This window comes from Alternaria rosae, assembly GCF_020736505.1.
Source record: "Alternaria rosae strain MPI-PUGE-AT-0040 chromosome Unknown BKA58scaffold_1, whole genome shotgun sequence".
Classification (NCBI taxonomy): Eukaryota; Fungi; Ascomycota; class Dothideomycetes; order Pleosporales; family Pleosporaceae; genus Alternaria; species Alternaria rosae.
Window position 1 is genome coordinate 4,799,143 of NW_025763570.1, and position 25,857 is coordinate 4,824,999.

The 25,857-nt window shown below is 53.3% G+C and overlaps 3 protein-coding genes across 3 annotated transcripts; all 3 read left to right on the forward strand.

Annotated features, from left to right (window-relative positions):
* The first annotated feature begins 3,337 nt into the window (after positions 1-3,337).
* On the forward strand, positions 3,338-6,381 carry BKA58DRAFT_30930 (uncharacterized protein). Its single transcript, XM_046167234.1, has one exon. It carries the CDS (start codon positions 3,555-3,557, stop codon positions 6,231-6,233), a length of 2,679 nt encoding a protein of 892 aa, XP_046032020.1. The 5' UTR covers positions 3,338-3,554; the 3' UTR covers positions 6,234-6,381.
* Positions 6,382-18,844: 12,463 nt separating this feature from the next.
* BKA58DRAFT_30955 (fungal-specific transcription factor domain-containing protein) lies at positions 18,845-22,794 on the forward strand. The gene is made up of 3 exons (XM_046167251.1): positions 18,845-19,101; positions 19,161-22,469; positions 22,520-22,794. The coding sequence occupies exons 1-3, from the start codon at positions 19,011-19,013 to the stop codon at positions 22,600-22,602; spliced, it is 3,483 nt and encodes a 1,160-aa protein (XP_046032021.1). The 5' UTR covers positions 18,845-19,010; the 3' UTR covers positions 22,603-22,794.
* A 2,025-nt stretch (positions 22,795-24,819) lies between these two features.
* On the forward strand, positions 24,820-25,531 carry BKA58DRAFT_303784 (dynactin subunit 5; the record flags this gene model as incomplete). Its single annotated transcript, XM_046166992.1, has 2 exons — positions 24,820-25,099; positions 25,224-25,531. Coding segments are annotated over 2 exons (588 nt in total), but the record flags the coding sequence as incomplete, so codon positions are not given.
* Positions 25,532-25,857: the final 326 nt, after the last annotated feature.

Sequence of the window (25,857 nt, forward strand, 5' to 3'; positions counted from 1 at the left end):
CTCGCTTCGCTTGGGTCTGAGGTTTGTCTGTGAGGCTGTCAGGTGGTGTTCAAGCAGGGGAGGCGCAGCTGTGGCGGCGGATTGTTTATTGGCTGTAGTGCCGGCAAATCTCAGTGCGCTTCCCTCTTTGGGCAAGAGGGCAAAAGACAGGCCCGGAGATTGCCAATTTCGTCCTTCCTGAGGATCAAAACAGACGTGAAACGAGATTCGCAATTTTGGCTCTCCGTACGCCTCGCAACCTGGCCAGCGAAAACAATACTTCCAAGAGTCCGAGTATCCTAGGAAATGTGGATGGTCGGATGGAGCAACCTCCGCCGGCCATCGCATCGCCAATTGCATCGCCATCGCATCGCCCATCGGCCAGCGCGACCTTGGCCCCTGAATTGGAGTTTGGTAGCTACGCGTCATAGAGGCCGTTGTTGACGATACGATGTTGCTTGACACTGACAAGTAACGACGCGTAGGCGGGCGCCAGCGGAAGGTTTGATGCAGGGAGTTTGGCGCGCAAACCAATGGGCTGACCCGGAGACATTCGTATCGTATAGAGCAGCACCGTGGCTGTGCAATGCCATAGCTTTGGTATAGTGATCGCGCGTGCGCAATTCCAAGAATAATACAAACGACTCTGTGTATGTAGAGTTTTCAGGAAAACAGAGGCGCGGTCCGTGGGTGCAGGCTGGAGTTATCGGGTCCTGTACCCCAAGGACGAGGGGTTAACCTCTGTTGTACGATGCTTTTTCGTTCACCGCTCCGCTCGACACGTGATCGAAGAAAGAAAGAAAGACAGATCTAAATTCGACGGCGCAGCCTGAGCGTTGAGATGGTCGTCAGAAGGACAGCCGTTGTGTGCACTACGCTCCACAGATCGGGTTGTTAGTACCGAGCGGCGCGATGCATGGTAACCTTCGGACTCGTTTCAAGATTGGAATCGTCGTATCCTCGCAAACATGCTCACTATGGGGGCCTTGGCAGCAATGTTTTCCGTCTGCAAATGGCAGGAAGCAGTGGATCAAGAAAAATGAAGTAGAGTTTTTCAATTGCGGGACGTAGCTCGGCGCATTGCGCCGATGAGAGATGGACCCTGGAGATCATTGGAGATGATGCAGACAGCGGGAGACATGGGACTCCATGTTTATGACGTCGGAGGATATTGCGAATGATTCGCAAGCGTGCTTAGTTGGAAGGGAAGGGATGAGGAATGGAAAGGCCGAGCATGTCCAGATTGCACAAACCCTAGACGTGCGAAGCAACATCGTTATCTCCACATGCAGGTGCGAACCGGAACATTTTCTAGAAAGCGCAAGGAGTTGCAATGTCGATGCATCCAATGGGGCAGCAATGCAGTATCGCGCATGCAGGGACATGTCGACTAGATTGCCCTGACCTGAAGGCAATGAAGCTCTGGGAGGTTACAAATTCTTATCTGAAGAAGACCGGGACGAAGTGGCCATGTGGTACGAAGCCGAGTCTACAAGCCCCGTTGTGGCGGTATGAGACAGACATGGTGCTGAACTTGTTGCGCCCTCGAAGCCCAGGCCCGTCCTATCAGTAATGGAGAGAAAGTTGTGTGTACAGCATGGATGCAGTCGGGTTGGGCAGATCTGTATCTGCTCCTTGTCTCCTCATACTTGGAGGTGCTTGTAGTAGGTCAGCAGGTCCGGATCCGAGATGGCTTACTTCTTGACCTATTCAGTATCGTGGAAACCGTGGCTCAACTCTCTTGCGCTCGACCTTCCTCATCGGCAGGATGTGGGCGTCGGACGGCAACAAAGCCTTGCATCTTGCCTCTGGCATCCCGCTTCTCCGCATTTCGTCTATCACATCCTATTTATGGTGGCGAGGACGAGCGTCCGTCGTGGCTCCAAAGGGGGATAGCGAGGCGTCATTGCCCCTGCATAGCGAGGATCAAACGGGTGTAGTCTAGTCAATTGGTCCGAATTGCATATCAAATGCACGCTTGGCCATACATGTGCCGGGATACGCAGCCCCACCTCGAACGGGTGCTGTGAAACATCGAGTGCGCATCCTTCTGTCTCGAGACCGAGTGTGCGTGAACATGTCGGGCAGTTCGGATGGGAGGAGTGGGAGCGTGGGCAGGTAGTGCCAGCTGCGGTACATGCAGCGGAAGCAGCAGCGCTGCGATTTGATTGTTAGCCGCGCTGCCCGATGGGTGGTCGCGGGAAGGCAGCTGTTAGTGGAGAGGGGACGGCTGGCGGCATGTAGCCAAGACACACTGGGAGAAGATGGACAAGCAGAGCGAAGACGATGCATATCGCGTGCAGCCGCCTCAAAGGGGAGGGGTCCTGCAGCGCGTAAGGGTTGACGATATGAGCCAGGACTGCGGTGCGCAGCTCGACGGCAGCAACGGCAGACTTGTCGAGAGCCGCATGCACTGCACGAGGCACCACCACGTAGCTATTGGACAGTTGTCACGCACACGTTGGAGAAATTGTAGCTGGCTGTCGCTAGTGCCGTGACGCTGTACAGGTAGTGCTGATTCCTTGGAACCTGGTGGGAACTGAACTGGCAAACTACACAAGGCTAAGCAGCTATCGGCCGACTCTAGTACACTATCGGCAGGCATTGGTTAACCGATGGGACTGCTACATCATGGTTGTGCTGAGCGCTGGAAGGGTTTGCTCCCACGTCGCCCTGGCATCGAGTCGTGACTTCACACGTGTGAGGCTGCCGCGGAGGGATGGCCTTGCTACGGCTCATTGTGTTGTTGCGGTGCGGGAACAGGTCGACTGACGTGCCCGCAAAAGCAACGGACAGCGACAGGTGCCTGGCTGGTACCTGGCAGCGCGTCGCGGCATCGTGTGGATCAGGCGTGAAATTACGAGGGAGACAACGATTAGCATGGGTAAAGCACGAACCGGGGATCCCTGCGCGGTGTGGTGGTGCGTGCTAGCGTGGAGCCCGCCTGGGAAGGAACGACCGACAAAAGCGACAGTTGCCCTGGTGCTCGTCTCTCACCCACCTCCGCCAATTCACCGTCACCACCTCGCCGTCGTCCCCGTCGCGCCCTGCCGAACCTCACTCTGGAGCCCATTGTCGTTACTCACTCTAATTGAGGCGACTCTAGGCATCTGTCCGCTCATTTCCCCCGTCATTCCTTAATCTTGGGTGTACTGGCTTCACTCACTGCGACTACCACCACGGCAGCCTACCGACTTGCCCACTCCACCCGCAGCACTACCTCGACCTATATTGTACGCACCTCGCCCGCCTCGCACAACCTCACCGCCGGTCCTGCAATCTGCTCTTGCGCGTGCTGACTGTTATGTGTCAGTAGTAATCGCGTCAGCTCTTGTACCTCGACAGCGCTTGTTTCGTCTCACGCCCGCTGTGCCCACGCCTGTAGCACCCCATTCAACACCCTTCCAACCACACTCTGTCCTCGCGTGTCCGGCGAGCTGTCCCTGGAACGCACCGCCTGTCTAGCTCGCACATTAAGCATTGTGCTGCGCGTCCGTTGGCGGTACCATCTCTAATCTCGTCAAGCCCCATCGTCGCAGATCGCTGCGTCCGACAGGGCAGCTAGTAGACTCATCATGGCCGAAATTGCCCTGCCACGACACCGGGCTACACAGTCGCAGGCTGGCGTCGGCTCACCGCTCTACCAGCGTCGACAACACTCCAATGCCGGCCCCATTGAGCTCATCCCCAACCCGGAATTCTCCTTCCCCATGCGAGGACCAGATACCGCCTCCTCAGAGCCTGCACCCACAAACTCGCGGCCGATGTCCCTGCAAGCATATCCAACTGGCCGTCGTGGCTCCATGCCGCACTACCGGCAGAAGTCTATTAACGCTCTACCAGACTTCTCCTTCAATCCTGCAGGACCAGCAAAGCCGGCTACCATTGAATCCTCACCACCACAGTCACCGGCGACACTGCCTGTACCAGTATCGCCGTCAAAGCCGGCACATGGCCACAGACGCGGAGGAAGCGAGTTCATTGGCGGTGACGTGCGACCCGGCGGCACCGCCTTGATGAGCAGCAGCCCAACAAAGGGAGAGGATGTCCTTCCTACACCAAGCTCGACACTGCGTCCGGGTCCGCCAGCAGGTCGTCGCGGACACGCTCATCGTCGCTCGGGTGCCATCTCCTCTCACGACCTGACTACAATCATGAACCCACCTGCTCCAGCACGAACTGGCAGCGCGCCGAACACACCCTCCGAGGGTAACCAGTTCGCTTTTGGCCATAAGTTCAACAGATCTGTCTCGCAACCCTCGCTACGCGAAAATGGCGCAGACGATGAGGCGCGACCACCATCAAGGGCCCGTGTTACCTTCTCCGATAGAATCGAGACCATCCGTCCGCTCTCCACCATCTCCTCTGAGACTGAAATCTCAACGATCAGGGGACACTCAGCTGCCAACAGCCTGTCGTCGATTGTCAGTTGCAGCAGCCCGGCGCCTGTGCGACCAGGACGCCCTAGCACAACCCTAAACACAGTTGAAGACGAGGACCGGCCAAGCACAGCTGGAATGGTGCTCGACAAATTCATGGGCAGCCGCCTGAATGGCGAAGTCCTGGAACGCAAGCGACCCACGTCCGCCATCTCGCCCATCTCGCCAACCGCGCCCACCCCGAAAGTACAAGCCAAGCGACGAAGTCTCTTCCAAAAGGACCGCAGTGACAACTCAGTTCATACCCTTCCTACCAGCGCCTCCGACCCTGCACTCTCCAGATCCTTCGACACACCTCTAGCATCACCCACTAAAGATGATGACTCAGCACAGGTCGCCGCAAAGCCGAAAGCTGCATCGCGCAAAAGCGGTCGCAAACCCCGGAAAGTCAAGTCATGGGCAAACTCCATCATCACTAGGAAAGGAAAGCACAGCAAAAAGGCAAAGGCACGATCTCCGACACCACCAAATGCGGCAATGGACACTGAAGACTCGGATGAATCAGACGAGATGGACTTTGAGCCCAACTTTGACGATGACACCACAGTCACCATCGTCTCCCCTACCGAGAATTCAGTTCCTCTACCAAAGATTGACACCGACTACGCCTCGTGGCAACCACGTGAGCTGAAACGTGTTGATTCTGACATCATGAGCCCAGTGATCGACCTTGATGCCGCACTTGGACCCTTCAACACTCCCAATGGCACGAGCCCTCGAACCCATCAGCGGGGCTTTTCGGCACACCGACGAGCTATGCACAGTGCTGGCGGCATTGCGCCTTCGCACAGGAGGACGGAGAGCGCACCTGAATTGGTACCCTTTGAAAACCGACCATCAGCAGTTGCTAATGCTTCTCCTATGGCCGATGTGTTCGAAGAGGAGGAACCCGAAGATGATCTAACGCTGGCGATTCCAGCAAAGACTGCGAAGGCAAAGTCTACTGCTGCAGAACCTGAAGAGCCGAAAATCTCGGTCGTGGAGGCAGATGCGAAGCAGGAAGGCACTGCTATCAACTGGAACTTCAACGACGGACTTGGCATTAAGCGTACTGCGAAGCACGAAGAAGTTGACGCATCTGAGCCACTGTCTCCTCGAGCAGTACCTGTTGAGTCCAGCGAGAATGTCTCTGAGCAAACACAGGCCTCAGAACCTTTTGAAGTTGTGGAAGATCATGAGGAGCCCCGCACATCATCACTCACACATTCGTCCGACTCCACTGTCACCGCCCAGCCAATGGAGGATTCGCCAAAGCATCATCAACCTGCCATGAACTTGTCGCTCCCGCTGGGTCAACAAAGTCTCATGACACCTGACACAGTTACCTCTTCGTTTTCATCGCCAGACTGCCGATCCAGTCAGATTTCGTTCGATAACGGCCGTGGAGGCACCGCAGCTTCCTCGATGACAGACTACCCCGTGATGCCTTCTCCCCGCTTTGGCGAGCCTGGACCTGAAGTTCGCATATCTACGGAGGTCCCGTCTCTGACTTCTTCCAGATCGACGATGACCAGTGCAATGCAGAATGCATTCCCGCTTGTCAGTCCCCGTCGATTTGGCGACCGCACGTCGTCTCTCTCCTCCGATCCCAGTGAGATTGAGTCTCGCCGTCGCAAGCGCTCTAGCATTGCTAGTCTTTCAAGGCTGATGGGAACTTCCTCTTCCTCTTTCAGCGAGCGCAGCAAGCTTTCCATTGAGCAGCGTCCACAGTCAGAACACCGCGAGCCTACCAAAGACAAAAAGAAGAAGAATATTGGAAGCAGACTGAAAAAGTTCTTCCAGCATACCAGAGATTCTTCCCCATCAAAGACCTGAAGTGTTCACTATTGTCACGACTTGTACATCTTTGGCTCTTGCCCCAACCGACGACTTACAGTTTGCTTTCCAATAGCTGTTTCCACATCATATGACATTATGTCTGTGCTTGCATGAGCACATACATCACCTTTTCCCTCTCGCATGACCACGGAGTTTACAAGCGATGAATATTTAATGGCGCATTACCAACCTGCGATGCATACGCGAACCGGACTTTTTCTTACTCTCATTGAACAGCATCTTTTTCCTTATGAGTACTAGGAGGATGGGTATCTAGGAATACTGTGGTTTGCATGTTTGCATGTATCCTCACCTGGCATACTTTGACTGGTTTTCACTGCGGCGGCAACCGTACACCGACCGCACATTCAATTTCCTTGCTCCACACTCTATTGGAGGTATATATTTGCTTATACCATCCACACACTCTCTCAGAGACGGTCGATTCTGCCCCTTGGGAGACATTTTACGACAGGACTCTTTCTTTACTTGCTTTTCTTGACAGTCGTTTATTATGAAGCAGTACATACATCACGGTATGCTGTAGTAAGCTGAGGATGGTGGGACACATGTACTTTGAACATGGCGGCAAATCTCGTTGGGCAATCTGTACCATGAGCTTTTGAAAGGATAGATAGTGCGTTGAGCTGGATGAATGGCTGCAATCTTGAAAAAACAATCAAACTCTGAATCATCTACCTGGCCTTTCTGTTCTCTCTCATGACTCTCACTTTCAGTAAACAACTCTCCCCGCTGGGTTGTGACGATGCAAATCTCGCTTCTTCACCCATCGCTTACCTTGAGCCGCTTGCAATATGTCTCTGACGCCAACATGCCTGTCTACTCACTTATCCGTTATCAGTTCTTCCCCCGACAATAAACCCAGAACCAGAGAACTGGCCACCAGCTCATGCAAAGCCGTTATCGCGCACTGGCCCCTACTATCCCATCAAATCGCCCGCGTGACAGCGGGACAAGAACCAAGATTCATCTCACTTGCCCCGAGCGAGCCGCCACCGTCCACGCCCATGCATGACTTTAGTCAGAGCCACGCCGTCTAAACGGTAAAGTGCAAAGTGACATAGAGTGCGGGAAGGACATGCGACCGTCGTTACGAAAGCCGCCCCCATCACGCTGAAACCTCCGCGCCGAGTCTGCGCACTGTTGTATGAAGGATTGCCGTTCATCAATAGTACGGCCGCTGGCCGACCGTTTTTCCTGTTCCTGTCTCGTTCCCGCACTCAATTATCTGCGTTGTGCTTACGCGTGTGGGGTTAGCAAGATATGCAGGGGAGGCAGGCGGCTGCGTTGGTGATCATTTAATTTGTAGATGGACCTCGGGAGTGTCAGGTGGTGAGATTGAGTCAAGGTGAGCGACGCGATGCAGGTACGAGTCAAGCGAGGGCGGGTTTGGTGTTTCAGAATCTGGGGTGCGGGATGATGGCGAAGCGAGGGGTGGTGCTGAGGCTGTGCTGTGCTGGTGAGGGTGTTTGGGGTGCGTTGCTAGGGGAGATGGAGATGGGGGGATGTGCTTTGTGTGGGGTGGATGGCATGATCAATGACAATACGGCGGTGAGGTGGTAGGAATGGGCTGGAGTGAGTCTTGGAGTACACTGGTGTATAGAGTGGAAGACCAGGACACATCTCTCGGTTCCAAGGTTCTCTTGAGATGCCAAATGGTACATTTGAGTGATACGTATACCATCTTTGGATGCGTATCGTAGGTCCGAAGTGCTCCAGTCGGCGCTGTCTTAGTCAACTTAGGTGATGCGTGGATGCCATACATGTTTCAACTTTGAATTGACGTCAAACATAAGATCTTCTCAGCAGTGAAGTTCCTTCCTCGTAGCAGAGCCAAATGCGCGTCAAACTTCAGCATCGTGAAATGCAGCTAGTCTCGGTCCGTGTTAGCGCGCTTTCGCGGTGCGGGCAAGTTGGCATCACCGAGCAGTGACGACTGGAGCTCCCCGCAACAGCTACTCAACAGCTCCACAGCTACCTCCAGACCCTGAACACCACCAACACGATCGCGAACGAACATGGCAGACGAAGAGAAGGAGAAGGCGGAGAAGATCGCAGCGGCGAAGAAACGCGTACGTCCTCCCTCTACATGTCTCATTACTTCCTGAAGGTTGCCATTGCTCAGATGCACTTGGTAATGGTGTCTTCTTTGGATCGGAGACCGAACGAGATCTTTCACTCCTGAATAGATGTTGACACTTACAACAGTATGAACAATTGAAGAAGCAGAAGGCGAAGAAGGCGGGTGGTGGAAAGAAGAAGGGAGACAAGACTGAGGAACCCGCTGAAGCCGAACCCTCGACTGAAACCCCGACCGAAGCAACTTCTCCCGAAGAGAAGCCCGAACAAGTGGCGCCAGAACCTGTAGAAGCGACAAGCGTACCGGAGCCACCCGCAGAGGACGACGACGAGCCCTCGGAGCTAGCCGTACCCAAGCCGTCGCATGGTCGCAAGCCTTCAGTCGCCGTTGATTCGCGACAACGCTCTGAGTCTTTCTACCGCTCGGGAGCTGCTGGTGGGCCTCTGTCGCCTGGAGGAGGGGTTGCGAGTGAGGTCTACCGTGAACAAGCGCAGAAGATTGAGGAGCTTGAGAAGGAGAACAAGCGACTGGCAAGCGAAGTTGAAGAGAACCAGACCAGATGGAAGAAGGGCGAGGAAGAGTTAGAGGAGCTGCGAGAAGGTCGAGGAGATGTTGCGCTCGCGGTAGAGAAAGGCAAGGAGGCTGACAAGCTGGTATGCATCTATGGATACATTGGAGCGTGGGACGGAATACTGACCCCCGGTATAGAAAGCGGAAGTTGAATCGCTAAAGAGACAGCTTGCGCAGGCGCAAACGCAAAGCAACAAGTCCATACGCCGCACGTCGACCGCATCGCCTAGTCAAAGCGCATCCATCGATGATCTGAACGCACAAGTCGCTTCGAAGTCCGCGACTATCGAGTCACTCGAGCTGGAGATATCGAACGTCAACAGACAGCTGTCAGAGCAAACGAACAAGAACAACGAGCTTCAGTCGAAGATCACAAGCCTGGAATCTGCAGTGCAAAGGGCAGAACAAGAGGCAAGCTCGACGAAGACTGAGCTACAGGACCTCAAGGCGAGCCTGGACAAGGCTGGTGACCAGGCAGAGAAGGATGGCTCGGATCGCGACTCTGCGCAGACACGCATTGCACAATTAGAGGCTGAATTGGGCACGGCGAACCGCAAGGCTTCGGACTCAGTCTCGCGCGCAGAACTGCTTGAGAAGAAGATCGAAACCCTCACACAATTACACCGCGACAATGACTCACGAAACCAAACGCGCTTGCAAGAGCACAAGAAGATCGAGCGCGAAGCAACAGAACTACGAACCCGCATAACAGGTCTCAGTAATGAGAACGCGCGTCTCCGAGAAGCAGAACAACGCCGTCGCAAGGCAGATCTCGGCTCCATTGAAGACTCCAGCGTTCAAGAACTCCTAGACGAAGAGCGCGATCGTCTCCTCGCCAAAGTGCGCGAACTTGAGGAAGAGAACTTCGAACTCCGCCGCGGCGTATGGCGCGACCGTCGCCGCGACATGCAGCCTCCCATCGACGACCAAGCAGACGCCTCGCACCCCTACAACAGCTCCAACAGCTTCGACGACGTCGACCTCTCCGGAGCGCCATCTCGTCAAGCCCTCACCAACCGAACACACTCGTCCTTCCAAGACGTCATCCAGTCTGGCATCTCAGCCTTCACAGGTCAGAACCCCGCGCATCGACGAAGCGATGCGGCGAGCAAGCCGAAGCCGAGACAGGAGAGCCTGGGCAGCTTGGACGAGTTTGAAATCGACGAGGATGCGTTTAGGCAGGCGCAGGAAGAGGAGGGCAAGAAGAGACTTGAGAGGGTTAGGGAGGTTAAGAGGGGGCTGGTGCAGTATAAGGGGTGGAGACCAGACTTTGTGGATGTCAGGGTGGGGATGGGTGGTGTCTTTGAGATATAAGCACAGGATCATGAATATATGGTTATGGAGACTATGTATGAACAAGACTTCAGTCGGCTTTAGGAGAAATGCAGACATGAACAACATGACCAACATGACCGGCGCCTGTGAAACCAATGTGACAGGGATATGACATGCGTTATTTCTATACTCCGCAGCACCGAAAGACAGCACATGGTATTTGCTGTTTCCGGTTTTGTTCATCCAGTCACACTCCCACAGGCCGCTCTCACCATGACTGTGATCGGCAGTACTTTTCCAGGCACATAACCCAAAAGAAGACCCTTTTGGACCAAGGATCGAGGAGGTGTAGTATACAAGACTCGGATGGACAAGGCTTTATATGCATGTACGAAACCCGAAACGAAGTTTGCATATAGGGTTTCGTCTCTTCTGACAGGATCATAGACAGTTCTCCTGGACTTTTCGTGACACTGCTCACTCTCCATGAAAATCGTTTGGCTGTTTTTGGTGCCACTGCACACAACGGAGCGCACGACATGCCATTGTCGAGCAAGTCTTTTTAGGTCCCGTCGGCCGTGTAGAAGTCGAAGGTTGTTTTTGAAGAAATTTGGTCCTCTTTCCTCGCATGAGTCTTGTCTCGATTGTGTTCAGTGACCATATGGCTTTCATGACGAGCATTTTGATAAACTGTCCTCCGCACTCATGACATTGGCATGTAGCACGTTGTGTTTGTTGAAGAGGGACGGTTGGAGAACGGCAGGTGTGATAGATGTCACAGCTTCCAGAAACATTTGCATGGCGTTCCGGTCATTCCGGAGAATAAGCGGCACATATGTTTTGACGAAGGGTGAAGAGGAATGCCAGGCTGGAGAAGATTATATACTCAGCAGCCGTCAAACGAACACCATATTGACGGTACTGCCGACTTTTCGGAGTTAACGAATTCAGCTCTTCTCAATCAGAGCATGCCATCACTCTCCCTAATTTTTGGGTCTGCATCATTTTGACAGGTGAGCTATCGCGTCTGCTTCTCTATCTCCATAGAAGGTGGGTTCGCTGTATTTTGGAAACAGGAGGAAGCACATGGACAACATTACGTATCTTTTGCGGAAACATCACTTCATGCAGCACCCATTTTGGTACAGTGAAAGGATAGAGTGATGTTCAGAATCGAAGTAGGAGGAGGTCGAGGTGGTTTATGTATGTGGGCGCGACAGTACAGCAGGAAGACATGACGTACTTCTGGTGCTCTTTTGGTGAGCGAAGACACACTGCCAATCTGCACAAGCTTTCTTCTATCCCTAAAAAAGATGATGCACAATAATATTTTCTCCACAACCTGGCTAATGCACAAAAACCTTGCGCTGGCACAAAATTGATGTAAAGAGGTAGCTTGGGTACAAGAGAACCTTTCACATGCGAGTCTTTCTGGAAGCTTTTCTTTTCCCAGGAACATCATAAAGAGGTTCGGCATTTTTTTGGTGTAGCGATTGAGAGGATTGATGGAAAGTTTAGGTTTAGGAGGAACAAGGAAGTAAGGTTAACGCAGGGTTTGTATATCCGCGCTGAAGTAGCACACATGATGTCATTCGCGATTTCTTTTGTTTTCAGGCCACATTTCGTAGACATAGAATGCTTTGGATCTTGCTCCTTAGTGTAGATATAAAGATATCGTAGGAGTAGGAATTTTGACCCATAAAAACGAAGGGAAGAAGGCAAATCCATCCGAACGTCGCTCGTAGCTCTTTTCCCGGAGACATTTGGACATCGTCCAAGACTTTTAGTATGGTGGCTGAACATGCTGTAGTAAAAGAAGAGGAGATGCAGCGCAACAGGTAGATTTATATGTCGAACAGCACAAAGGCATAGGCTGAGGGCGTCGCTTTTTGTGTGCCAGGGAATGCTTTCCTCCGACTTCCCATAAGGTCAATGTTTGATTATTTTGGATACGCTCGGTTGGAAGAGCAGGAGGAGGGAACAGCCAGAGACATCATTCCGGATTGTGAACCTTTCGGAGACATAGATATTCGTACCAGTTGTTCTGATAAAACTCAAAAAATCTCATCAAAGCTATAGTGAGGAAGGAAGAAGAACCGGCAGCAGTAAGAAATTTATGTGCTCTAGTCTAGCCCACGGTCATGCCAGAGATTCTCCCATCTTTCCTTACTCAGACAGATACTCGGTATCTCAGCGATGAAACCCACCATAGGAGGAAAGTGGCGAATTTTGGTGAAGTGTCGGGCAGAAGTGAACAAGTCGGAGACAAGTTCGACCGTAGATTTCTATGGATAAGGCCAGAGTCGACATCTTATGCTCGGGCGATAATTTCGTGGAGCTTTGGGTCGGTCAATTTATTCGAAGAAGTAGCCACTGGAAACTTTACAAACATGTCCCTCTCATATGCCGTTTGTTGAGAAAACACGTTTCGAGGATGCTTAGACCTGGGAGGAAGTAGAGAGGAAAGAGCGGCGCGAGGATAAGCGTTATATATCCCTACCAACGAACATAATGTTAAATCCGCACGTAGCTTTCACACAGATGTATCGAAAAGCGTAAACTTTTGGTGTCATCTAGGTGGGAAGCAGCTCGACTGCTTTCGCTGTGCTAAGCGGCGAACGGGCTGGAGGCCATGTAGCAAGCCATAGCCTTTGACACAACATGAGACAGATCGTGCAGTATTTCTGTAGGCAGGGCTACCGCTGAGAGCATCGCAATATCCTCGTTGACTTTTTGCAGAACCATCAGAAGCGCAGATACAGTGTTTTAGAAGGAAGAGATTCCGGGGAGCAAGAAAAACTTTGAAAATTGTTTTGAGAAACGTTTTGGTGAAGTATATGTGAAGAACAGAGAAAGGGCGCTGAGAGGTGGGTTGTATGTGCTGTTTCGGGAGTGCCTTTCTCCACAGACATGGGAATTACTCGTATGCTCTTTTGGTGTTTCGCAAAGCCATCACAGACTTCGAACATCAGAAGTTGCATTTGTTTTTTCGATTTCGTTCTCGAACAGTCGCTCGCAGCATGTATGCAGGCATCGGTGGTTTCAGCACCATGCCTCTGCGGAGATACCTTTTGGAAAGTCGCAACCCAGACGTTTGGAAAGAGAAAGAAGAGAGAGGAAACATGAGCAGCTTGTTGGTAGTCTTCTGGGTGCATTGCGTCGGAACAGACCACACATACTATGTTATTGTCGTCCTTTCGAAAAAGCTCGATGCGTTTTTGCTTCCGGGGCGTAAAGCGAAGAGAGGTTATGGGACATCGAGAGAAGAATAGAAACGATCACTTTATATGGGAATGTGAACTTGCCAAGCCATCGGTTTGGTGACAACTGTAGTTCATACAGGGCAAGAACGAGATGCAGACTGCATACGGACATTTTGATGAAGAGTGCAGTGAAGAATGAAAGGAGTGAAGAACTCGCGCATACTTGTTGCGCTCCAATCGATGGTTATGTACGTGACTGTAGAAGTCTGAGTTGATTATGGTGAAGTAGTATTGGAAGAAGTTAGACGAAGAAGCGGAAGAGAGAAACTCAAGTCGAAACGAAACGGCTGTGTCTGTACTCATGCTATGGTTTGTATGAAGATGCAGTCATCACTCGTTGTTCGTGATGCAGCGTCATCTAAACTCTCCGTAGCCTTCTACACCTCCCACCCACACCACTCTTCATCCCACTAATCCAAAAGAAACGACGCAGTAAAGTCCCGAAGATCTTCGCAAGCCCTCCAGATCGTAGGGTGGGAAGCAACTCGGTACGTTATGCGAGCGGCCAGTTCCGCACCCAGCGCCATGCCGTCATACCATCACCTGCCGTCCCGACATCGATCAATCAGGCCTAGCCTTCACACCCCAGATCGAAACCCTATCTCTCGCCCGAACATCGGTATACACATTCTCGCATGCATGCCAGATACCGGTCGTGTGAAACTGGAAAAGGGCTGCGCAAAAAGGACTTGGTGTTGCGTCAGCAGGCTGCGTAGCATTATGCAGGTCATACAACAGCATGCAGGAGCTGCGAACGGTATCCCGTAGCCGGAATACCTGTTACCGTGAAGAGATCTCTTTTGACTTGCCACACGGTGCAAGTATAGGTTGTAGCAAGTATACCTCGGAGTAAGTATCAGTGTCGTAAAGAGTTTCCATTCGCAACAGGGCGCGGAGCTGGACGCCGTGACGTTACATAGCCACCGTGATCGGTCCACTTAGTAGGTTCACGAAAAGCTAGTAGCCTGTTCATCTGCCGCTGTTGAGCCGTGGGCTTCTTTTCCTGGCATAGATGAGTGGATACTGTGTGGAGAATGCTGGGGCGCGGAGGCAAAGGGTTTTTCCCGGCGGCGTGGGGTGTTGGGATGCGGTATGAGAAAATAGGTATCGCCGTGAAGAAATTCTCGTTTGTGTGATGCTTAATGGGTTTCTGGAAGAAGATGAGGCGACCGCAAATAGCCGACAGGATGCGTAAAGTTAAACGGTGCGTACGCAACTTGATGGGAAAACAAAGTCAAGAGACGGTCTCAACAGGTAAGAGGGACGTGTCAAAGCCACAGGGTTGGGAATGACAGCTAGGCTAGACCCTATATCTCGAGTGGCTTTTACCTGGGATAGCTTGCGGCGAACCGCTGACCTTCGCTTCATCTGCATGCTGCAGCAAGTTTGCATTCGAAAGAACAGCCACCCTTAGGTCCGAGTGTGCATAAACGCCTCATAATCGGAGTAGTGTACGGCCTCAACATATCATGTTGGAGATGTCGCGGAGCCGGGTCGAAAGCTTACCATAGCCGGAGGTGTCACAAGCACAACTCGCGGACTTGAGACGTTCTATCGGCTACCGCGGAAGACGTCTAGTTTTGACCTATCGGGAGATGGCAATGAAAGCCAAGCGGTAGGTTTCTGTAGACGACGCTGAAAAGTACCGCAGCTCCTGCAGGATCGTGTCGCTGTGGGCATGACGTCGGGTCTGGCTCTTTCGCAACTCAATCGAAAGGGTTGTGCGTAAAGTCATCGGTCGCGCTTAGAGTCACAGGTACAGAGCTTCAGTGGCGAAGCGGCAGTGCATCATCATAGGATGCGGCGAGGTACGTACCAAGCGTGCACGTGAGCTGCAGACTAAAATCCTAGCGTCGCTTCAATCGTGTGTCAAGCCCCACCAGGTCTAGCTTCTCCTGGTGCTGTACAGTGGGTAGACTGCTGGGCGTCAGCAATACTGCGTTATATTTGGGCGCTCAACGTCGAGGCTCAAACGACTGCAGCTGGCAGTAATATGGGGTGATTTTGTCGACTGCGTTAAGCGAACTAGAACGAGGGCTGCAGTATGTCCAAGGCAAAATACATAGTGCCGTTGCCTTGCGTGCAATTGAGTGGAACACCATGCTTTTGCGTTGCATGCACGCTGATCTGTTGTGTTTGTGGTGCTTCCAGACTCAGCTTTGGCACCTGTTACTCCGAATAGCTCCCAGTACGGATGGCAACAGCAAACGGCTCATAGGTGCGATATGCAGGTGTGTGATAGGTGGAGCTGCAGGGCGCAACACTGCTGGCGGTTCGCAGAAGTCGAGATGAAGTACGAGGGGCAATTGTCTGGGGAGTGCGCCGGGATATCCTTATCGGGTTAGGCGTGCGTCATCGGTTCGAGCGGGCACGAAGCGAACGGGAAGAAGCAGACGCTCGTCATTAGATATCTGCATATGCTTCCGAGTCGGCCGGCATCATGTTCGCGATTTGTGCTGTAGACTCGTCCCGATGGTTACACAAAGGAAGCACGTCATGCTGCACAAGCGGTCCAATGTGTCGTCGTTACGCGGCCGCGAGAATGCTGCTCGGTGGTAAGACGCGCATTGACAGATGCGAACATGGCAAATCTGGTACATACACAAGCTATCGTAAGATGGTGTGTTTGCTTTCCTCGCACCAATCGCAATGAATTATAGGAGTTCGAACGTTCGCATTTCAAGGTCAAGCCCCTAGAGTTATCGGCAGAAGTGATGGAAGATCCATGCTAATTGTGTTGCCGGGGATTTTATCGATCAGCAAAACTGCGTTTGGCGAGCAATTGGTGAGATGTCAGAAAGTATAGACAAGGACCGGGATGCAGATCAAGTGGTATGTGCGTTCACAACTGCATTTGCATAGACGATCTTGACTGGCTTAGAGACATTTACAGCCACGATCAGCAGAAGGAATTCGAAAGCTGCTCCTGCTCCTTCGATGAATCTTCTACAGTGCTTCGATTGACGTAGATGGCGTTGGTGTCGCTGGAGGATTACTCCGTGGCTCCACCATGTGGCCGTTCGATTGTAGATCTGCCACGAGCTTACTGTGGTCGTGCACACCAGCAGCCGATCTTCATTGCCACAGAGCGCAACGTCACTGGCTAGGGTCTCTTGCAATATCTCAACTGCGAGATAGCAGCATGGTCATAGCCGAAGTTTGAATTTGGCAATGCAGACCCGACTGGCGAAGCAGCATTTTGCTTAAGCCGAAGCGAGCGTAGCGGGTGGCCGAAAAGACGATAGTAGCCTGACGATGCCGTCATGCGCGGTGGACGCTCCAGTACGCGTAGGAGGGCGACGCGACAGACCGAGAGCGTCAGGGTCCTGGGCTGCCGAAGGTCAGGTGCAGTAGTATACCCACCGCGGACTGCGCAATGGTACAGGGCGTGAGAGATTTTTGTCGTCGCTGTCATCGGCTGATTCCACATCCGTTGCTACAATGGGGCAACTGTGGTTCCCGACGTTGCAGTACCGGTTCTTGCAGCAAGCGCATGTACTCAACAGACGGGCAAAGACGACGGGATCAACGCTGCGAGGCGGTGATAGGTGGGCGGGTCGAGCAGCATCGACAAGGGCTAGGACGACGGCGATGGGAACTTTGCAGGCCGTGGTCATGCGGCGCTATGTAGCATGGGTCTCGGGGCGGTCCATGCTTTACCCCAGATCTCGAAGCAGGCTAGCCGCCTTTGCTGCCGCCGTCCAAGCTCTGCAGGCTCAACCTTGGATTTCCTGGGGAAGTTTGCAGGTGTTGCAGCCCTCACCGATGTCAGCGCAAGCAGCGATCCGCCTGTGTAAAAGCAATTGAAGTCGCCCGGCGGTGCTGAGTGGAGCGCTGGGGCGGCGTAGCGTGCTGTCAGTACTTGCCCGTTCCTGTAGTTAGGCGCTTGACGGCGGCAGCTGCATGGGCCGTGTATGCGAGGCCCATTGTTGTGCGCGCATCTCGCAGCATCCAGCATCGTTCGCCATTATCGGTGACAGGCTCTTGAAACTCGCTCTCGGAAGCCCGAGCATGGTCGTGCCTCTAGACCCGTGCAGTACTCTGGGTATCCTCAGGGACGAGTAGCTCTCTCGCTAATTAATATGCAACCGGCAGGCCATTGGAGCTCGACAATCTATCTCCGCCAGGCGAAATGAAGCCGAACTAGTCGGGAGCATGCTATAGAGGCTGCGGCCTGCTCTTCGAGGCCGATTCCACTAATAACGTAGGTGGATGGGTGTGCAGTGTACTGCAGCGAAGACGATTGCTACAGGGAGCCGAGGCCGTAGCTGTGGGCCCCTGGCGCAGTCGCTGCAGCCAAGCCGCGAATAGTCTTGAAGGCGACGCTGCTGATCGCAGACGCCCATCGCTGCCTCTTCAGACGAGCATGTAAAGGCGAGGGCATTCGAACGGAAGTACTCCGGACAGGACCCCTGCGCCAGAGTGGCCGTTTGCTGGGGGCTCCACTTGGTAGAAGCCCTGGTGCTTGCAGGCCCGTCGAAGAACCTGGGGCGCTGGCCAGTTGCATGACACACTCGCCGCCTAGCTCCAAAGCTTTACGAGCCGTGAAGTCTGGGGATCTGCTTACAATTCGACGAGGCCGCCGCCGCCGTCGCTGTGCCTGATCTCGACACCTCCAGCACCCTCGCCACAGCTTGACCGAGTGCGACTTGCTTTGCGTGCTTCCTGACTCTCGCTGCTCGTTGTTATAGCTCTCTCGTCTCTCGTCCCGCGAACCTTGGCCCGTGCCCGATTCCCCAGACTCGGCCTGCCCTCTGCATCTCCGGCCAATCGTCGTGTCGTCGCCCAATTGCCCTGCCCCGGGACCGAAGGTTGTGTCTGCGCTGTAATCTAGCCTTTTGGGCCGTACCAGCCAAAAGCCGCCGGCGCCTCCAGCAAGCACCGCTGGTACAGACGCTTACATCAAGGCTGGACCCTCGTGCTCAACCAGCTCCACCATCTGCCACTGCCTCTGCTACTGCTGACCACAGGCCTCCCGCACTGGCTTCACGCTCTCCGGGACCAGCGGTAGACACGTACGTACGCCGACCTATGTACGGACCGATCCAACTACATCACACGTCCTTTTCTCTGGTGCCTTTCTTCGCTCAGCGTAGGCTTGCTCTTGTTGCGAGGTCTTGCAAGATACCCAGCTTGCCCGCCTCCGACCACGCCGACCAAGCTCTCCTGGAGCTGACAATTAGCCTTTGCTGTACATTAGCATTGTCATCCCAAGATTCAATTCCATCTTGATATCCCATTGCTACAAGCTGCGGCCACGAGACGCTGCGTAAACAAGCTCTTAGACGCTCCTTCCACCTTAGAGGTCTATACAAGGTACTGTCGTCTGCTCCAGCTGGTCGTACCTCGTCATTCGCTGACATTTGTGTGTGTGTGTGTGTTGGCAGCCTCTGATTCAGTAGATTCTTTGTTGACTCCGAGAGCTTGCTGCCCCGCGAGCTGCAACGAGCTCGACCTAAGACAGCTACCATAGTAGCACCATCAGTAGTCCGCTTCCAGTCACCTTGAGGCCGAGTGACCTTCATCTCGATCGTGGGCGTGATTGGTGTTTTACCAATCCCATACATGATCATGGCCAAAGTGGAGAGCACGAGCCTGCCAGGCCCCTCGACCTCGCCTGGCGACGACTCCAACGGCTCAGGCAGCACCAGCAACTGTGAGTAGGAGCGAACGCCACGCAACGCCATGATAGCTGACAAAGACTGCTAATCGCAGCTTCCGTATCTACAGCAAAGCCCGCAACCTCGCCCACCGTCCAGTCCTTCCCTCCGCCCAAGAACGACAAGCCCCGGCCGCACGTATGCGCGACATGTACACGCTCATTTGCGCGCCTAGAGCATCTCAAGCGACACGAGCGATCCCACACAAAAGAGAAGCCCTTTGAGTGCCCCCAGTGTACGAGATGCTTCGCGCGACGCGACCTCCTCCTACGTCACCAGCAGAAGCTCCATCAACAAGGCGCAACCAACACAAGACCCCGCAACGGACGTAGGGAAAGCACGACCGGCCTACCGCCCAACCCCGCCGCCCGAGTACGCAAGAACTCAGTCTCAAGCAATGCGGGTGGCGCCAAGGGCAATGTCATGAGGCCGCGCGCAAACACCATCAGCCACATCGACCCGAGCGCCCTCAACAGCTTCCTCGCCACACATGGAACATCGATAGCTGGCGGCAGGGGAGGCCACCCAGGTCATTCACAACATTCGAGCCTATCGGGTATCAGCCAATTTGACTACAGGGGCATGTCGACAGCTGCCGGCAACCATGGCCAGTCTCACGGTCTACCACGACTAGATACCCACATGGGATTTGGTATGGGTGGCGGTCTTCGCACAGCTCCCATCCCAGGCATGGCTGGTTCTGATGACCGTGAGCTCGAGAAGTTCTTCGGCTCGTCAGCGGCTTCTACCATTAACCCGAACCAGCTGCACCACTTCAATGGAGGCATCGCACTGCCACAATCGCCTTTCAAGCAATTTGCCAACCCCTTCGCCGGCAACAACCCTATCGAGGAAGACGATTTCGGGTGGGGCATGGGCATCGACAGCAACATGATTTTCACCGGAGCCAACGAGTCGGCTCTTGACGGCTCCTCGCCATCGGCCATTAGCACTGCGAGTCAGGGTGCTTTCAACGACATGATGCTGGACGGCTCAAGCCAACAAAACACTGCAGCTATGTGGCATAACCCTCTAGTAGCGCATACCAGCATCAACCCAACTGCCTTCACACTCGATGCCATGGCCCCGGTCTTCCCTGAACTTATGATGAACAACACCACTCCGCAAGAGCTAGGCGATCATGGCGTTCAGAATGATTTCTACTCGTCTACTCCACCTCCTTTAGTGGCCATGAGCCCTTCAGCTGGTATACCCGGTATGCCGAATCAGTACTTTCAGACGCCCATGACTTTCGCTTCTGATGCCCGCAGCATATCATCTTCCTCATTCAACGGCAGCGCAAGGCACAGTTCTGTCTCATCATTTTCCACTGAAACCATTACAGACTCTACGCGGCAGGCTATGATGTTCAACTTGACTCAAGCAATGGGCTACGGTCATGGAGCTCAACGGAGGTTCTCGCAACCGGCCATCAGCTCACCCCTGTCGTCCAATGGCACTGGGAAGCCTTCCGCACAGGCTGGTATACTTCCGAGCACTGTCGACATCCAGCGCTACGTCAATGCGTACATTCACTATTTTCACCCGCACTTACCTTTCTTGCACATTCCGACACTTTCCTTTGATACCCCGGCATACACCTACCAACTTCGCTCGGCCGGAAACTATAGCCAAGATACCATGGTTGGTGGCGGCGGATGTCTCATTCTTGCAATGGCTGCGATAGGTGCTTTGTACGAATACGAGCAGAATGTCGCAAAAGAACTGTTCGAGGCTGCAAAGAAGCTGATTTTGTTCTACCTTGATGAGCGCCGCAAAGCTGGACTCTCGGCTGTCAACGGGTCGAATGCCGCAAACGACCACATCAACAAACCACCACTCTGGTTAGTGCAAGCTATGCTGCTCAACCTCATCTTCGGCCACAGCTGTGGTGATAGACAGGCTGCCGAGGTTGCGAGCACTCATTGTGCAGCGCTTGTAAGCCTTGCTAAAGCTGCTGGCTTGGATAAGCCAGCCCCTCCGGAGCAGACTTCTTCCAGTCCACCCAATCATACTAATGGCGACAATGTGGACATGTCAGACGAATCGAGCTCGCAGTATGGCCAACATGCTGATAGCGTGGACGAGCATGCTCAATGGATTCAGTGGAAGAAGATCGAAGAGCGCAAGAGGACTTACTTTGCCATCTTCTCCATGTCGAGTTTGCTTGTGTCCGCTTACGCGCATTCCCCACGCATATTAAACTCAGAGATACATCTAGACCTTCCCTGTGAAGAGGATCTCTGGTCTGTTGACAACCCTCAAACGTGGGTGGCCATGGGAGGACCAATGATCGCTCAGACTCGAGGCTTGTCTTTCATTTCGGCCATGACATACCTTCTCGAAGCCAGCTCAAGGAACACCACCTCACGGATGCGGAACTCCTACCCCCAGGCATTTGCAGGCGGCCAGCCAATGAACGGACCATCTGAGAGCGACATCCGACCTAGCACATTCGGTTGCTATGTGTTGATAAATGCCATGCACGTCTACATTTGGGAAACGCGAAACAGGCACAACGGTCGCCTGTGGAAGGCTCAGGAGACAGAGGCCATGCATGCTCAGGTGGAACCCGCTCTCAAGGCCTGGCAAGTCGCGTGGAGAGCCAACCCGAACCACAGTATTGAGCGCCCAAGCCCTTTTGGTCCTCTTTCCGCCGACTGTATCCCATTACTGGATTTGGCCTATGTTAGACTCTTCGTCAACCTAGGTCGCGCGAAGGAGCTCTTGTGGCAACGCGATTTTGACGGCATGGCGAACGAACTCGCCAGAGGCATCGATATCGTGGGTCAAGCAGATGGAACGCCCGAGAGATTTGCATCGATGGATCTCAACCAAGGTTCCCCAGGCCAGATGGGCTCACAGGACCATGTCAGTCCCGGAAATGCGGCAAATGGGTTCTCCAATTCTCAGTCATCCAAACGTGAAAGGCATCTCCGAAAGGCCGCTTTCTACGCTGCTGACTCCCTTTCCATGGCAGACAAGATGGGTGCCTCATACGCCGACTTCACGGCTCGGGAGCTGCCCAACTCATCCGCATTGTGTACTTTCGATTGCGCCCAGGTTCTTGCCGAATGGGTTGCAACTGTGCAAGACCGTGTTGGCCGCCACATGGGCGTGCTCGGCAGAGACGAGATTGACTTTGCGGGCGTGCCAGCTGTTGTGCTCCTTGAAGAGGAAGACATAAAGCTGCTACAGAAGATCTCCGACATCCTCCACCATGCTGATATGAAGCTGGCTTACGACATCTCGTCAAACAACCTACCGATGCTAGGTAGTCTTTCCAACCTCGGACATTGTGGTTACGGCACCAAGTTGCTGATGGTGACGGCTTACATGCTGTCAAAGGCCGCTGTCTGGCCTGGTGAGTCGGCTAGCTCAAAATATGTACAACGTCTGCTAATATACCGGTAGTGACCCATGTTCAAGCTCGTGCACTGGAGGCGCATGCCCAGCACATCAGCCAGCGCGCAGAAAACTCGCTTCATATCCAGTAATCACCCGCCTTCTCTGAGCTTGTACAGTACTAGACTTCTTCGGCTGTCAATATGCCTACTGCACCGTGTGTGCCTCTCGGATACCTTTTTTTCAACCACATTTTCCACTGGGTTACGACATTTGCAAGCAACGACCGCACCCTCGTCCATTGATCGGTCCTTTTTGTACAGCTGGCTTCCTTGATCTGAATTGGCCGCACTGCTTTAGTCGCTTAGCGACAGCTGGAGCCCCGCGTCTTCCAGGTACATATTATTCCGGTGTGGATAATTCCAGAGATACGTGCAGTTACAATACGTCGACTTATGTTTGACGATATCGCTGCCGAAACGATTCTTATTTTTATTATTCCAGGCGTTGGGGACAGGACGCAGGGCGTTCCTTCTCATCTTGATTTTTCGGATTTTACTAGGAAGTTTGTACACATGGCGATACGTAATGAGACACATTGCTGCTGAGCACTTGTGTCTTGCCCGGTGGTGGCTGTAACACGCGCAGAGAACGATGATGCTACGAACAATCCTTTACGACAACCCGGGTATAGGGATAGGGTATGGGCGGCGCAAATGGGACAATGGGTCAAAAAGTCAATTTTGATCACGCAGCCAGGGAAGACCTGCATCACGAATGAAAAACTTACCGCTCCGAACTCCATTATGCCTTGTGACGCCAGCACATGCCGCTGATGCTTCAACCGCCTTCTCCGCTGCAAGACCTACATGAGACTCAAGCTCACCAAGCATTCTGATTTGCTCGTTGTACTGTGTCACCATCTTAGCGGGTGGCTTACAACTGCGGCGTTATTCTCGAACCAAACAGCGGCGACGCCGTTTTGAACCTAAAGATAGCCAAGAGACACCTGGGTAAGAACGAGATCTGGGCCCCTTCAACGAAATGAAATCTAGTTACCGAAAGACGTATTGCGTGACTTGGACATGTCCTCGTCTCTGCGCACATCTTCACGGTAGACTACACCACACGAAGCCCCCAACCAATCCGCCATCCCGATGACCAACCCTCGATGCTCGTACCTACTACCACGCCCAGCCCAAGCGCAACTAAGCCTCACAGCCTCACTCCTCTAACCCAAACACACCACCCAAGCCGCCGCCAAGCTCCAACGCGTAAAGCCTCTCGTATGCAGATCGAAGACTAACGCACTAACCAAATGTAACCACACACCACGTGTACATACGAGCGTGCGAGTCCACTCCCCGGATGCGCTCGGATGACATGGAACACGGCGGGCCATTGGCGGCGATCCAGCCGCTCGCCGCAAACGTGTACAGCGTCGGAGGTAGCTCCGGCGTGATCATGGGATTAGGTATGGGTGGAAATAGCGCGGACATGACATGGAGGACGGCGCAGGGTACAGGGTGGATAATGAAACAGGGTCAGGGTCAGGGTGTGCTGCGGAACTTGGAAGGGAGGGATCGGGGGAATGTTGCTGTTCCTGGATTGAGAGGATTGTTCATTGATTGGGGTGAGAGACCGGTCTTGGGAGTGTTACGTTTTGAGTGTGTTGAGCCATGGGTAGGGCCGATCGGGTGAGGTGAAGCGTGCGTTTGCGCGGCGATTGGATGTGGGCAAAAGTGCGAGTAGCACGAGGAGGATAGTATAGAGATGGATGGGAAATGGACTTCGCTATGCGATGTGGTGTACTATTGCGGTGTGTAAGGTGGGAATGGAGTACTTTCTATTGTGCCTAATATGGGCGCGTTGTGTAAAAGACTCGTCGGCTACAGATCAGCTACAGTGATCTCACACCGATCTCAGCTTTTCAAAGTACCTTCCCTCCGTCTGTAGATTCTACGCGCGCAGAAAAACGAGGTGTAAGCCCTGTCATTCGCGACTACCTGCCACAGGCACGCGAAGAGCTGATCGCGACGCGTTGATTGGCTGGAACTTGAGCTTGGGTCGCGTGCACCTTCCACTCTCAAACGCTCCTTCACGACAACTACAATCGCGCGTCTGTTCCAGCGAATAACCCGCTTATCATCAACTTCGAATAGAAGAACGTGTAGGAGAGAATAAAAGAGTATCGGCTGTCAAGATGTCACGGCCCGCAGCGCGTAAAGCCGCTCCTAAGGGGGAATACATCGAGACCGTATGTCCCTCCCACATCAACAAAACACCAGAAAAACATTATACATATCTCCCTCCTTCCCACTCTAACATAAACCCCAAACTATGACCCTCTCCACTAACACCACCTTTAGGATTCCGGTAACAAAGTCTCGCGCCGCAGCGCCATCACAGGCACAGCCAACATCACGCTCGGCGGCCGCACCGTCATCATGGCCGACGTGCAACTGCGCGGCGACCTGCATCCCACACGCTCGGCACCCTCTTCTTCAGGCAAAGACGTAACGCCCACGAGTATCAGCATAGGGCGCTGTACGGTCATCAGCCAGGGCAGTGTGATTAAGCCGCCGAGTAGGATTAGTAGGGGCCAGGTGCACTATTATCCGATGAAGATTGGGGATAATGTTTTTGTTGGTATGTTTTCTTTCATTGTTCTGATTGTTGTTTCTCCTTGGTTGTGGTGCGAAAGAGCTACATACATGTTGTGCAGCACTCGTTGGCTTGTTTCGTTGTGCTATACTAAAGGATGTGACAACAGGACCAAACTCGACTGTTCAGGCTATTTCCATTTCTTCTCATGTGCATATCGGGCATCACTGCAATATCGGTCCCTTTGCTATTATTAAGGAAAACGTCAAGATATTACCAAACACCGTTGTACCGGCGAACATGGTCATTGCGTCGGGATCCGTGGTGGGTGGTCAGCCGGCGAGGGTGGTGGGCGACGTAGGGGAGGGATGGGGCGTCAGTGGCGGCGGTGGTGGTGGATTGGGTGTTGGCGGTGGAGGAGAGGAGAAGTGGGTGGAAGGTGGCGATCTTAGGGAGCTCGTTAGAAGTATTAGATGATGAGAGCACTGGCGTGTGGGTGGAGATGAGATGGGGATGAGGGAAACGTATGGCGAAGAGAAGATTGAGATGATATCCTGGGAGTGTTGATGCGTTCTCTCAGAGCATGGAGATGTGTTATTCCTGGTCCATTGAAGCTACCATACTACAATATAGGTAGTTCATACCCCCATCTCAAATATGTACAAAGAAAGGAGGCGAAAAGCGGCAAGTAATTCAGCGCAACTCCGCGACCACCAACAATGCCAAAGCGTAAATTCCAAGCCAGTCATCGAGTATTGCTACCTAATCATCAAATCAACCGTAATAACCGTAACGTTCGTATC